Source organism: Procambarus clarkii, chromosome 51 (genome assembly GCF_040958095.1).
Source record: "Procambarus clarkii isolate CNS0578487 chromosome 51, FALCON_Pclarkii_2.0, whole genome shotgun sequence".
Classification (NCBI taxonomy): domain Eukaryota; kingdom Metazoa; phylum Arthropoda; class Malacostraca; order Decapoda; family Cambaridae; genus Procambarus; species Procambarus clarkii.
The window spans coordinates 2,150,166-2,164,616 of NC_091200.1; the positions used below are offsets into that span (position 1 = coordinate 2,150,166).

Genomic DNA, 14,451 nt, shown 5'->3' on the forward strand with positions numbered 1-14,451 from the left:
GGGGAAACTTCTAAAGGATTAGTGGAACGTTGCACGAATTTTATGGCAGCGGTTGTGATGTCAACCCTCACTTACAACTTACTGTGTTTGTTCCGTCTAACACTGTCAAGAAAGCAGTGCTGGAGTAACTGGCGATGGCTGGGATAGTGTACGACGGCCCGTAGGCTTGGCGCGCCTCCCGCCTCGCTATACTTCAGTATCCCCCTTCAAGGTGGCTTTTGTTTGGGTACGGGTGAGTCCTCTTCCGCCACTCGGCTCCTTCAGTACTTTCTGGCTGCGTAACTATGCCAAGAAAAGGTAGTTACATGTTATGCTTTTCCAGCTGCTTGACAACTGTCCAGAGGGAGGGAGAGTCATCCGGATTTGAACATGGTATGTGGATTAGAAAAGTGTTTAGCATTCCACGAGTAAAGATCTACTAGCAATCTCCCACCATACCACGCCCACTCCCCACCATGCCACGCCCACTCCCCACCCTGCCACGCCCACTCCCCACCCTGCCACGCCCACTCCCCACCATGCCACGCCCACTCCCCACCCTGCCACGCCCACTCCCCACCATGCCACGCCCACTCCCCACCCTGCCACGCCCACTCCCCACCATGCCACGCCCACTCCCCACAATGCCACGCCTACTCCCCACCATGCCACGCCCACTCCCTACCATGCTACGCCCACTCTCCACCATGCCACGCCCACTGCCCACCATGCCACGCCCACTCCCCACCATACCACACCCACTCCCCACCATACCACGCCCACTACCCACCATGCCACGCCCAAGACTCGTGAACCAAATAAATTAATTTCTAATGTGCCTTATTTTCTCTCTTGTTGCAGAGTCCGAGACATTGCACCAACTCTCAAGGCAACTTCCAGACTCCAGCGGTGGGCAGGGCGTTTACTGCACTCCACACTTTTGCTTTATCTTGAATACAAGATCCTGTTCCAGTTTGTGACTCTCGTGGAACAATTATCCATTAAAATTATCAGTCTAAGGTCACTTGTTTAGACATTTGGATAAGAAATAATTGTTCTTCCCGGCATTTTCTATAATTTGTCCGAAAATCTTCCTTCCCTGACACTTGGTCTTGGCACTGTAAGGCCTTCCCTTACTGCCTCTGCTGAAGCCAGTTCAACCAGCCTTAGTGAAAGATTTGGTACATCCAAAATATTAACACAAATAGTGAATGAAATGAGCCTAGGAGTTTGACCGTCCCTTGATCGGTGTTAAAGATAATGCCAACAATATATTATTATAAAACAGTTTGATGTACACAGCACTTGCGTCAAAATGTCGCATGTGACTGTGGTAGAGGTGAATGAATCTCTTATTAAGAACTTTGTTAAGGAGGCTGCCTTAAGATTAGGCGTCGAAGATCTGAAGACAACAACCGAGCATAAACAAGAATGCATATTTTGCCAGCGGAGATTCTCACGGGGTAACGTCACCCAAGACAGACTATGTCAGTGCACAGTGTCCAAGATGAACCCAAAGTCCGAAGATTTATATGCGAACTTCAATGAATTACAACAACGTGTCTATGGAATGACAACAGACACACCTTCAACCTTTCCGGCTGAAAGACGTGATCTGCCAAACATTCATACATCGAGGGGACTAGTTAGAAAATGTAGCATTATCGACCAGAATGTTGGGGTGACTGGGGCGGTGTTCATGGTGTCTGACCCTGGCTGCCAACAGCAGTTGGATACTTCCGACGATGAGTCAGATTCTTCACTCACCTCTTCTGTCTCGTCATTATCAGAATCTGATTCGGGCTTGAGCAACATAATTGAGGTAGAAGGGAGGCCTGCGTCCCACCATGCCACCACCATCGCTATCGGTGAGAACAAACTACACAACCGGCTCCTGCTACACATCCCTGGGGCGACTGAGGACGATAAGAGTAGTGAGTCTCGGGAGCATGGCACCGAGGGAGTCCTCCGGGAAGTTTCCTCATTACAGACTAACGAGGTAAAAGTCACTGATGACTCTACAGACACAACGATGACTCTTGAGTGGCGAGTCATTCCTCCCTCGTCACCCATACTCCAACAACCTGCGCACCTTGAGCTAGAGGGCGATCGAGGCTCCACACCTACTTCCTTCTCCAGCGCCTACACGGTGACGGAGCTGGAGAACGAGAGCACCAGCGAGGACTCTGAAGCTCCACGCCACAACTGGTTAGGCCAAGATTCAGACGAAGAGCTGCAAGGGAATCCAAGAATTCCAAACCGTCACAACCCCGAAGGTGCCTTGCTGTCCATCAGCGAAGATAATTCACTGCCCTGGGGAGACGACAATCAGCACTTGTCGGATACTAATGAGAGTGACTCTGTCGGCAGAATTACTTCCGCCCGTCACATTGTCCTAGATATTACAGGAAATACAATCAAATCTGTGTTGTCTAGAGCGGAAGGCGCTTCCCTAGGGTGCAAGCTCCGCGAGGAGCTATATCGGCTGCGTCATACCTCAGACAGCAGCAGTTGCGGTGGTGATAGTATCGTTTATAGCTACATTCCCTGCCGTGATCAACGGGAAAAGGAGGACGAAGAACTGTGGGTAGCCAACGAAGCTGCAGACCCCGAAGGTAGCCAGATCTTCCATGGAGTAGCACCTCCCCTCTTGCTTCCCCCGTGGGGCTGGGGCGACTCACTCGGAGGTGGGTCTGGCAAGCCAGAGCCAACAAAGCGCGGACCAGTCTGGGCTGAGCAGCTGCGGGCGCCGCACGTTTGTGTGACTGCTCCTTCGTGTGTGTCATCGCTCATGTGTACCCTGGCGCCTTCCCTCGCCGCCCCCGTTCCGGTGGGCACAGAAACCACTCAGCGCAAACACTACTCAACAAGACAGAGAGTAGTCGAACCTCAGATAATTACAGTCGTGGACGAGGAACCAAAGTACAAACAAAACTGGAACAAGCTCAACAATGGTGACACAGAAACCCAGAGTGAAAACCTCCAAACGTCCGGCACGACCAACATGCCCACCAAAAGATTTTCCTTCCTCATCAGGAGCAACAGCGTGAAAAAAGAGAGCGTCACCGATCCCAACTCGGTGCCCGCAGTCCGACAGCCAGTGACCCCTAGTGACCAAGCCATCCTCGACAAGCTGGCCACCCTCAACATAGAGGCGCCAGATATTGTGTTCAAACCCAGGACACGGTGCTCACTCTTCGAACCTCCCTGTGTTCGATGCGGAGAGCCCGTCTACCTTCAGGAGCGCACAGAGCCCACCCTTAGGCTCGTCTACCACAGTTCCTGCTTCAAGTGCCATAGATGTGGGGTTAGGCTCACGCTGAAGACGTTCTTTAGGAGCCCACTAGACTCTAAGGACAGCCGGGTGTTCTGTAAGAGTCACGTACCCTCGTTAGACCCAGGCCGGCTGGACCCAGGCCGACTGGACCCAGGCCGCCCCGACACATCTTCAGGCAAAAGCTCCCCTGACGGCACCAGACCAGACACTCACAGCGACACCTGCAGGGTAAGCCCAACAGCGCCATTTGTAATTATAATAATTCTTTGTTTAAGTGCTATTGGATGCTAGAACTAAAAGATAATGTTTACACTTTCAGTTCACAAGTACAGCACATTGTTGTAAATGTTACGCGGATAATTGGCGGTAAGGTTTCCAGAGTGCGCATGGCCTCGACCCCTGGTAATGCACATTAAAGAATAATAATAGATTTATTAAAAATGGGAACGGTACATTGTATGACTTTTCGTATTTATATTTCTTAAAAAGCCAGTAATTAGTTGTAAAAACAATCGTCATATTCACTCAAGTTTTATATATAGGCCAACTACTGGAAATCTAATTGCTTAGCCCAATTGACCTAACCTAATACCGCGCATTAAACCGGAAATAAGATACCTGCAAGGCTGGCATTGACCGCTACGATCACCGACGGAAGAATACCTGCAGGCAGATGAAACTGCACCTTATTTTCATATCTTAAAAGCATGACTTGCTTCACACACTGTGTGTATATATATCAAGAAGATTGTGCCAAGAGCTGGAACTGTAAACAGGTGGTGCACGGGTGATGTAGGTGTTGTGAAGATGGGTTCCGTGTCTCGCTGACTCATCCAGTTCATCAGGCCGTTAAAGCAGTCACAACAATGACACCAGCAGCGAGCTTCCCGGTTACCTCCTCCCCCGTGACTGACCTTCCTTGGTATTCGTGCCGGACAGACCAACCCCCACACAAACAAAATTGATACATTTTTATAAATAGTGCTGTTCGATGTCACACTAACCTATTCGATGTAAAAACGTGGGCTTGCCTCTGGAACCTTTGGGCGTGTTGTGCAGCAAGTAAAAACAGCAAAATGATGTGAACTTTGAGAGTTCCTCGCGTATTTTTTTTTTTCGGAGGTGCATTATTTGTCGAACCTGTTTCCTTAGGTAACATTGACCGCCTTTTATTCCCTATCCTCCTCCTTCACTCAACCTTCCTCAGAGAGCCTAATAACAGATGCACTTCGTTTTATGCGACGGAAATAGCTTGCCTTCACCAGAAAACTTTCATATCGACGCAGAGCTTTTTATTATTTTTCTCAACGTCCGAATCTTAGGCCGTTCACATATGCGACCATTCGAACACGGTGAGGTGGGGGGGAGGGGGGGTTACAGGAACAGCGTTGCCAAGGTCACCGGATCATACGTGTGGTGTGTAGGTTAATAACTCACTTATGTATGAGATATTAAGAGGCTTGTTTAGGCAGTTAAGTGTTTCGGTACACGGAGACAATTCCTTTAATGAGAGTTTCTTAGTCACACATTTTCTTGGAAGGTTTTGGTATTCGATAAGTCGATAGAAAATTAATTATATATATATAATTTCAGGATAAAAAACTTACTTCAAAACGTGGAAGTAATCTGGTCATTAATTTAGTTCAGTTCCTGCAGTGACATCACTCGGAATATTATTAACGCAATATATATGCGGAAGAATGTACGGAGTGTGTAAACTCGGTCATTACAGTGTTGAACACGGCCAAGAGGCTTGGTGCTCTGGTCTATTGTTCCCAGTCTGGATGGTTAGTATTGTGGCGTGCTCCCCCTCCGCACGCACGCACGCACGCACGCACGCATATGGAGGGAGGGAATTATCAGGGGAAAACATCTTGTTGTTGTTGTTTTAGATTCAGCTACTCGGAACATAAGTTCCAAGTAACACTGGCTATGGTGAGCCCGTAGTGGACTTACCTGGCACAGGAGCGGGGCAGGTAGCACGGGCTATGGTGAGCCTCGTCTCTGGCGGGGAAAACATTGATTGATGATTGATGAAGATTAAGCCACCCAAGAGGTGGCACGGGCATGAATAGCCCGTAAGTGGTGGCCCTTTCGAGCCATTACCAGTATCAAAAGATGATACTGGAGATCTGTGGAGGCGCAACTGCACCCTGCGTGACGGGAGATGTCTCCCGGACCAAGCGGTGACCAAATGGTGGGGAAAACATCAAGCCATTGCGACTATATAGCACTGGTCAGGATAAGGATTTGGGATGGGACGGGGGAATGGAATGGTGCCCATCCATTTGAATGGTCGGGGATTGAACGCCGACCTGCATGAAGCGAGACCGTCGCTCTACCGTCTGGCTCAAGTGGTTGGGCGTCACGCATATGGAATGTGTTGGAGGTATGACCAAGTCAGTGGCCCTGCCTCTACCATGGCATCATCTGGTCAGTGGTGGTGATACAGTGGTAGAGTAATAAGTTGGTAATACCTTGGCGGAGGGTTCGAGTCGCCTCACAGCCCCAGTGGACCTTCTCATTGATGTATTTCACATTAGTGTGATTTTCTGTGTGTACGTGGTGGAGGAAGTTGAAACTAATACCATAATAGGTTTAAATGCAACGTAAATATGATAACAATGTAGATGTGCAGATATCATTGGATTAGATGACCAACCAGCCCGTCTTCAAATGTTGTCACAAAGATGAATAATTACTCGAACCGAACCAAACAGGTTCAGACAAATTAATAACACCGTCCACGAATGAAAACATGACAGTTGAGTTATTTATTGTGGACCCCCACAATAAATAACTATATATATAGTTACTCGCTATATTGTGAGTAACTAACTCACAATATGGTGAGGCCGCTCCAGACCGACAACCAGAGCGCAACTCCATAGTCTCCTGAGACTGATGGATGCCTACTACTACTACATACTCACCCCGTGGGCGGTGGTGAATTGATGCAGAAAGCGTGATTATGGGAGACTTCAGCTCCAGGGTTACGACTTGGGCAGAGAGGGAGGCAGGAGGCTGATGCATAAACAGCCGGGACAACAGACTCGTTGTTCATGTGTCAACATGTGAAGTAGATACCAGAGGCCAGATTCACGAAGCAGTTACGCAAGCACTTACGAACCTGTACATCTTTTCTCAATCTTTGGCGGCTTTGTTTACAATTATTAAACAGCTAATGAGCTCCGAAGCGCCGGGAGGCTGTTTATAACAATAACAACAGTTGATTAAGAAGTTTTCCTGCTTGTAAACTGTTTAATACATGTAACCAAAGCCGTCAAAGATTGAGGAAAGATGTACACGTTCGTAAGTGCTTGCGTAACTGCTTCGTGAATCTGGCCCCAGATCGTGAAAAAAAAAATCGTCGATTACACTATGTAACACAATGCCTTGGTGGCATTTATTGCCTTTGCCTCCTTCCTCTCATCACAATCGACTTGAGAATGGTCCAGGACGGACCGAAACGTCGTCGTCTCTTCACTTTCTAGTGTGTGGTCTGGCCAACATTTTTCAGCCACGTTATTGTGACTCCTCGTCAGCATATAACACAATGTTTGCCCCTTGGTAGAGGGAGTTGTGACACTCACAGCTCTGGATAAGGGGTCGGAAACCTTCAAGCACCTTTAAGACATCTTCCCTTAACTGTCTAAGACAAAGGTCAAAGCAAAAGTGTGAGGCGAGCAATAGCCATTGTCTATACTTTGGAGCCATAAGCAATTAGAAAATAACACTACCCAGGGATCCCAAAAGTTGCATAGTGTTATGATCATAAGAGAAAACTTTGATATGTTATCAGTCCAGTAGGCAAGAGTAACCATGTAGTTATGAAAAGTAGGTAAGTTTTTAATTAAGCATGATATAGCGCTCAATAGCTCTTACGTTCCAGCGCCGGCCCACAGGCTCAAATGCTATCGTAATGATTAAGTATGCGAATAAAAATTACACAAGATTGAGGTTACCTCCTCGCATGCATTACAAATTAGATATATGAAGATTGCTTTGCGGATCACTGCATCACAACTGCTAGAAAAGTGAGACCCAGGAGCTGAAGCTCGTCTCTGCAGACTGATAGACATACACACACACACACACACTTCAGAAACAAAGCGCGAAGCAAGATAAAGTATTAGTTTGTTACAGAAGTGGTCCGTGAACTGAGATGAGAGAGTTGAGAGAGAAGGTCGAGGGTGCTGAGCCTCACTGTGCTGGGAACGACACGGGGGCAGAGGTGATATCTTAATTCGCACTCATTTTAGAGAGAGCAAAGTGGGTCAAAACGAGAACATGATGGGGAAACCTTGCACCTTAGATGAATCATTGGGATGTGAGCAAGAACTTCTTCACCGCAAGAGGACTCAGCTAGAAGGGCAAGTTGTAGTTTAGGTGTAATAAGGAGCGAGAGGGATTTTGTCATCGGTAACCCGCCAAATAAAAGCAGGGGCCCCTGAAGATGATGTATGTCAGTATATACATATAAATCAGTGTGTATAGGTGGGTGAACACACGGGGTATGATGATTACATATATAAGAAACTCGAGAAAGGGATACAATTGAGTGATAGACTGGCGTAAGAGAGAGAGAATCAAACGAGGGGGAAGGGACACTAAAAGGCACTGGAAGCTCAACCAAGCACAAGATTTGTGTTTATAGTACACGCATATACGCTCACACCTCCTCAGTATCTCGAGATTGTCTTCACTTAGTTATCCTTAAAAGGGTTAAGCTCACGGGGCTCACATCTCGGGAGTATTATCTCATCTGGTGGCTGGATGTGATTATGACGCTTAGCACGTTCCTGGAACTCCAACGCTGGAGAATGTTGTCAGACGGGTAGACTGGCCTGAGGGGACGTGTCGAGTGGGGGAAGGGGTGGGACGGGTAGTCTGGCCGGGGGGTTGGCAGGGGACGTGGGGGGAAGGGGGAGGGACGGGTAGGCTGGCCTGGGGGGTTGGCAGGGGACGTGGGGGGAAGGGGTGGGACGGGTAGTCTGGCCTGGGGGGTTGGCATGGGACGTGGGGGGAAGGGGGAGGGACGGGTAGTCTGGCCTGGGGGGTTGGCAGGGGACGTGGGGGGAAGGGGGAGGGACGGGTAGTCTGGCCTGGGGGGTTGGCAGGGGACGTGGGGGGAAGGGGGAGGGACGGGTAGTCTGGCCTGGGGGGTTGGCAGGGGACGTGGGGGGGAAGGGGTGGGTTGGGGAGTTAGTTGGTTTAGTTATTATGAACCCAATACCCATCCCGTGGGTGGTGGGAGAAAGTACTAGGGGCACGTAATGGGTTCAAGAACTGAACCCCATGTGAGGCGAGTTTTCCTTCTACCACTTCTACTCCCCCATTCATTTGGACCGCTACGAGTCTCTCTAGACATGGCGTTGTGAAAAGGCTGTTCATCATTCAGTAATAATAACTATTTTGTCAAACGTACAAAAATGTACTGTTGGACCCCATAAATTTACTTTTGTATTGAATTAAAAGAAATAGCATGCTAAAAATATGGAAAACTAAAGAACCTAACCTAACTTAATCTTCCAGAGGCGTAAATACCAGCCCTAGACCTAATATAGTACATATGTCATATACTTGGACATATGTACTAGGCTCGGGCGTCCACTTCCTGGGGCTCGTGCGGCCCAGGTTCTGCTTCAGAAGGCTGGGGTCGTTCTTGCCCTTGCTTGGGGTGGTTCTTCTCCGGCCCCGACCACGACGGTCTCCGGGTTTGGAGTCCCTGTGCCTTCTTTTACCAACTTCGAGGTCAACTCCGGAGCTGGAGCCCCTAGAGCAGTTCGATATAACCTTCAACCTCGTTCTGACAGTTCTTGCGACGGCGCTGGAACCAATCGTATTGGCATTTGCCTTTCCACTGGAGACTTTCGGCGTCGGGGAGAGGAGGGACCTACTGCATGGGTGACAGCTTCGCCTCCGTATCAACCTACCCTGGCTTTGTGCCCTGGAGAGGTCACTCCAGACCGACAACCAGAGCACAACTCCATAGTCGTCTGAGACTGATGGATGCCTGATACTAGGTCTAGGAATGTTTAAAGTTTTTTCGTGGCCTCTATAATTTGAATAGAAAACGTGAACATTGTTGCTTGCAACATTTCATTTTTGTCCGTTCGACAAAACAGTTGCTATAAGTACTATAATTTTAGGAGGACGGGTCGGCGGTGCTGCTGGCGAGTAGTTGTGACCTTCAGTTAGAGCCTCGCGCCATACGTGGTGGTTATCGTCCTCGAGGAGCGCACAACTGCTGCTGGAATTCGTAAATATCTGACATTTGGTATTTGTAGAAAGCACAACATGCTACAAATAAGATTTGAGATATAAAACAAAAATTATGCAGTTTGAATTGTCCGGCCTCGTTCCTGAAGCACCTAGCTTAGAGTATTTATATATATAAATAGTAAAACGGAAGGAAAAAATTGAATAAATTGTTCTCATGAAGAAAGAAAAGACTTCCTTTCTTCAGGGGTCGCCTTACGGTGTACTTAACGTAACATAGACGAGTGGTTGTGTAACCCAGACGGGAGAAAGGATGTATTACAAGTCAATTGACTTGTAATACATCCTTTCTCACACACACACCGAAACTACGACGTTGCTACAACGTTCGAACAAGTTTTAACACTTCCTAACCAGTTATAACAACCAATCTAGCAAGTTGTAACAACGTTCTAATACATCATAAACACGTTAAGCCAAGATGTCACAACTTTATTACAAGTTGTAACAAGCGGAAAATAGAGACAGTTTCGGTTTGTGTTTCCAGGGAAGCCTGGCCTCGGGTCGGGCTTGGGAAGTAGAAGAACTCCCAGGACTCCATCAAGCAGATATGTAGCCTGTGCCAGGGTCAGTTTGGAACACGTGAATTTACGAGTCTTCCATTATGCCACTTTTCATCTGTGTGAAGATAAATCTATGGTAAATATTGGTCGTTACGCATATTGTTGGCATGGCGGTGGACGGGGTGGACCTCCATAAAGATGCAATGGGTACCTGCATGAGCTCATCCCACGCATGCGTGTGTGAGCTCATGTACCTCTCACCTCAATCTCAAGGTCTAACTCCAGTCTATCTGCAAACTTAATGAGAAATACAATTGCCATGATACTACGTGTCTGAATATCTGTATCTATCTTGACTCTGTGTGCATCGGGGGAGGGGGGTTAGTGGGCCAGGTGGCTTGGGGGAAAGGGAAGTGGGCCAGGTGGCTTGGGGGAAAGGGAAGTGGGCCAGGTGGCTTGGGGGAAAGGGAAGTGGGCCAGGTGGCTTGAGGGAGGTGTTTATGGATGTAAACAAACAGCCACGTTCCATTCCCTGCGTGTTACGCCCAGTGTGGACTATTAACATAATCCTCATTCACTGGATTGCTGATGATGCAAATTTTGTAAGTAGTCATCACCTTGTAAGTAAAGTCGTATATACACAATGAAGTCCCGCTGTCCTGTCTAATGGCCGCCCCAAGTTTTTGCATTTGCTAACAAGCGAGATGCCTGGAACTCAACACCGCCTTACTGTCAGAACTGCTTAGTAGAAGGTTATGTCGTGGGTGCTCTGACGCACAGACCGGGTCACATAGCGGGTGTGTGAAAAGTTTCCTTGTTGCGTGAAGCGGGTTCTGGTGCGTAGTGGTCCCTGGTGAGTAGTGGCTCCTGGTGAGTAGTGGCCCCTGGTGAGTAGTGGCCCCTGGTGAGTAGTGGCTCCTGGTGAGTAGTGGCCCCTGGTGAGTAGTGGCTCCTGGTGAGTAGTGGCCCCTGGTGAGTAGTGGCTCCTGGTGAGTAGTGGCCCCTGGTGAGTAGTGGCCCCTGGTGAGTAGTGGCTCCTGGTGAGTAGTGGCTCCTGGTGAGTAGTGGCTCCTGGTGAGTAGTGGCTCCTGGTGAGTAGTGCCCCGTGGTGAGTAGTGGCCCCTGGTAAATAGCGGTCCTTCAGTATGCCGGGGAGCGTTAGGAGACTCGATAGGAAGTGCTCATTAGGAAAAGGCTTTTGAGCCCGTCTTGCACCACCATGTAAGTCAGGTCTGGTCGCCCCACTGTGCTGTGGATCAAGACGAGGTGCTGGAGTGCGTGTATCTATGAGAACCTTGCAGGATCAAGCCTCTGCTTCTAAGTCCCGATTCTCAGCCATCAGTAGTTTAATACAATATCGAGTGAGACAGACATTGAAATAAGTTTATTGAGGTAAAATACGCACAAAGGGATGAGCTATCTCATCTCTTTGTGTCTATTTTACCTCAATAAACTTATTTCAATGTCTGTCTCACTCGTTTTGCTTATGTTAACACTGAAAGCTGTGTATTGAATTGGTCTAGACAGCTTCATCTAATCTGTTCTACTGTTCGTTGCGTTGAACATTACTTTTATACCCACTTCGTTAATTCCCCTTAGTCTTGTATGTTGTTGTTGTGTCTGCTGTGTTCCTTCTTCCCTCCAGTTCAAGTCTGGAACTGGAACTGTGATCCAGTTCCCTCTGTACACAACGGTATCGTATGAGCATTAAATCATAAATCTAAAACAGAAAGCACAAGAGCTCTACGCAAATACGTTAATTTAAAAAGCTTAGTTAAGTCTCACTTAAAACAAAAATAATTTACTTTGCGTGTTTACAATTTAACCTAGTGTTGGTCATGCTGCTACACAACTGATGTTGTCTTGGGTCTGGTAATGTGTATAACAATATATATCCGTTCCTCGACCTACAGAAATCATTGTTATATTTCGCTTTAAATGTTAGCCGGTCCTTGGTAATCTTAGCTGAGAAAACTCTCCTCTGGCCCACTTGGCTACGAGTGACGTCGTCTGCTTCGAACTTGTTTAAACATTGTCTTCATGTACGTAACGTCTGCTTGTCTAGCAGATTCTCTCTCCTCTTACTGGTGAATGGTTTCAATTATTTATGGTTTCAAAGATGGCATCCACTATTGGGTATGTAGGAAGTTCAAACTGGGCGCCGTTGTGCCCGGTGGCGCCAGTTAGTGCTGCCCCCCTGGTCGTAACGGCCGCTGCCCCCCTGGTCGTAACGGACCGCCCAGCCGCCAAAAGTTCCATGAACTAACAACGGTCTTGCAGGAATCTCTTCAATTCTCGCGCTGACCAATTTGTTCAAAATTGAACGGAAAAACGCACATTACTGGACAAGTAATAATCCTGACCACTCCATAGGAGTGATATGGGTTCTCATACACCTCTCTCCCTCCAGACAAATCCATTATCACTCACACTACGGGATTTCTAACGTCGGCCAGCAGGTCTTCGTTGGCATGCTCTTATTGGCTGCCTGATCTAGGCAAGCATAGGTTGTTTGCTTGAGACAAATTACCAGCTTACATAATAGACGTGAGATTGTTCGAGTGTTTGAAGTGTAGGTTATACACACACACACACACACACACACACAGTTTGGGTGGATGTAAATAGGGGCCTTGACTTGTATAGACAAATAGGTATTCAGGCGTTCCCACTATTCTCATGTTCTTATTGAAAACGGATATAAACCTAATTGGTCTGTTGACCAGACCACACACTAGAAATTGAAGGGACGACGACGTTTCGACTTGAGAATGGTCCAGGACGGACCGAAACGTCGTCGTCCCTTCAATTTTCTAGTGTGTGGTCTGGTCAACATACTTCAGCCACGTTATTGTGACTCATCGCCTAATTGGTCTGTTTCCTAATTTCAACAATGGAAAACAAAGTGACAAATGCAAGATTAGCTGTAGCTGTGAAAGTAATCAATAATGCATACAAGTACGTCACCTTAACTACAATATCTGACGAATGCTGGCCAGTATATGTACATAAATACAAGGGCGGATAGTGTACTGTATGACTTATTTTAGGATAGTAAAATCGGTCGAGGGTCTTCGAAGTCACGCAAGTACCGTAGCGATTGAAAGCAAGAGTTACAAAGAACTGAAGTCTTCAGGGAGGCGAAGTCTTCAGGGAGGCGAAGTCTTCAGGGAGACGAAGTCTTCAGGGAGGCGTGACCTTAAAAGCAAGGTCCCACAGGTCTCGGTTTCAGAACTCCTTCCATTTCTTGATTTATATAAATGATCTCAGATGGAATAAACGCCTGCTAATGTCTGTTGTCTAGATTCGTAAATTACCAGATAAACAGGCAAGTTGTAGAAGCTGCGGGAAGACCTGGACAAATAGTAAGGATGGTCTGACAACTGGCTGCTAGAACTGTAACTCTCCTCTCCCAGGCGGGACCTCAGCGCTCTCCTCTCTCATCGCCCAATTCTCTTCCTTCCCTTCTCCTTGCCTTTCTCTCTAACTCCTCGATTTCTTCTTCACATCCGTTATCTCTTCACGCCCCCCCCACCCCTCACTTTCTCTCACTCCCCCCTCCCCACTCCCCCAAGAGCATCTGTGCTTGTTGCCAGCAGGTAGGGACCACATCTGTCACAAAGGCCCCCAAGGGTTATTTTCACCACCCACAACAGGTCTACTGTATGAAGACTACTGTAGTGGTCTACTGTATGAAGACTACTGTAGTGGTCTACTGTATGAAGACTACTGTAGTGGTCTACTGTATGAAGACTACTGTAGTGGTCTACTGTATGAAGACTACTGTAGTGGTCTACTGTATGAAGACTACTGTAGTGGTCTACTGTATGAAGACTACTGTAGTGGTCTACTGTATGAAGACTACTGTAGTGGTCTACTGTATGAAGACTACTGTAGTGGTCTACTGTATGAAGACTACTGTAGTGGTCTACTGTATGAAGACTACTGTAGTGGTCTACTGTAGGTTGCAGCTGTATAATACAAGTGTCCTTCGACCGCTGGGTCTGTTAGTCCCCAGCTCTATGTAGGTCTGCTGCCTATAGGTTAGTTCCCAGCTCTATGTAGGTCTGCTGCCTATAGGTTAGTCCCCAGCTCTATGTAGGTCTGCTGCCTATAGGTTAGTCCCCAGCTCTATGTAGGTCTGCTGCCTATAGGTTAGTTCCCAGCTCTATGTAGGTCTGCTGCCTATAGGTTAGTCCCCAGCTCTATGTATGTCTGCTGTCTCCTTGTAGTACAACTGTCTACGTTCTCGGCTGCCAATTAGATATCCCGGGTTCGATTCCCGGACGGGACAGATGGTTGGGCATGTTTCGTTTCATGCGTTTTAAGGTCTCTGTTCACCTAGTAGTAAATAGGTACTCGGGAGCAAGGCAACTGTTGTGGCTTATATCCTGGGGAAGGTCACTAGTT

General features: G+C 47.7%; 1 protein-coding gene across 1 annotated transcript in view; it reads left to right on the top strand.

The window, feature by feature from the left end:
- Positions 1-1,188: 1,188 nt before the first annotated feature.
- Positions 1,189-14,451, top strand: part of LOC123774570 (uncharacterized) — a 30,619-nt gene continuing 17,356 nt past the window's right edge. Inside the window, exon 1 of the mRNA XM_045768934.2 lies at positions 1,189-3,484. Coding sequence (XP_045624890.2) covers positions 1,295-3,484 — 2,190 coding nt within the window. The 5' untranslated portion in view covers positions 1,189-1,294. The remainder of the gene's footprint in view (positions 3,485-14,451) is intronic.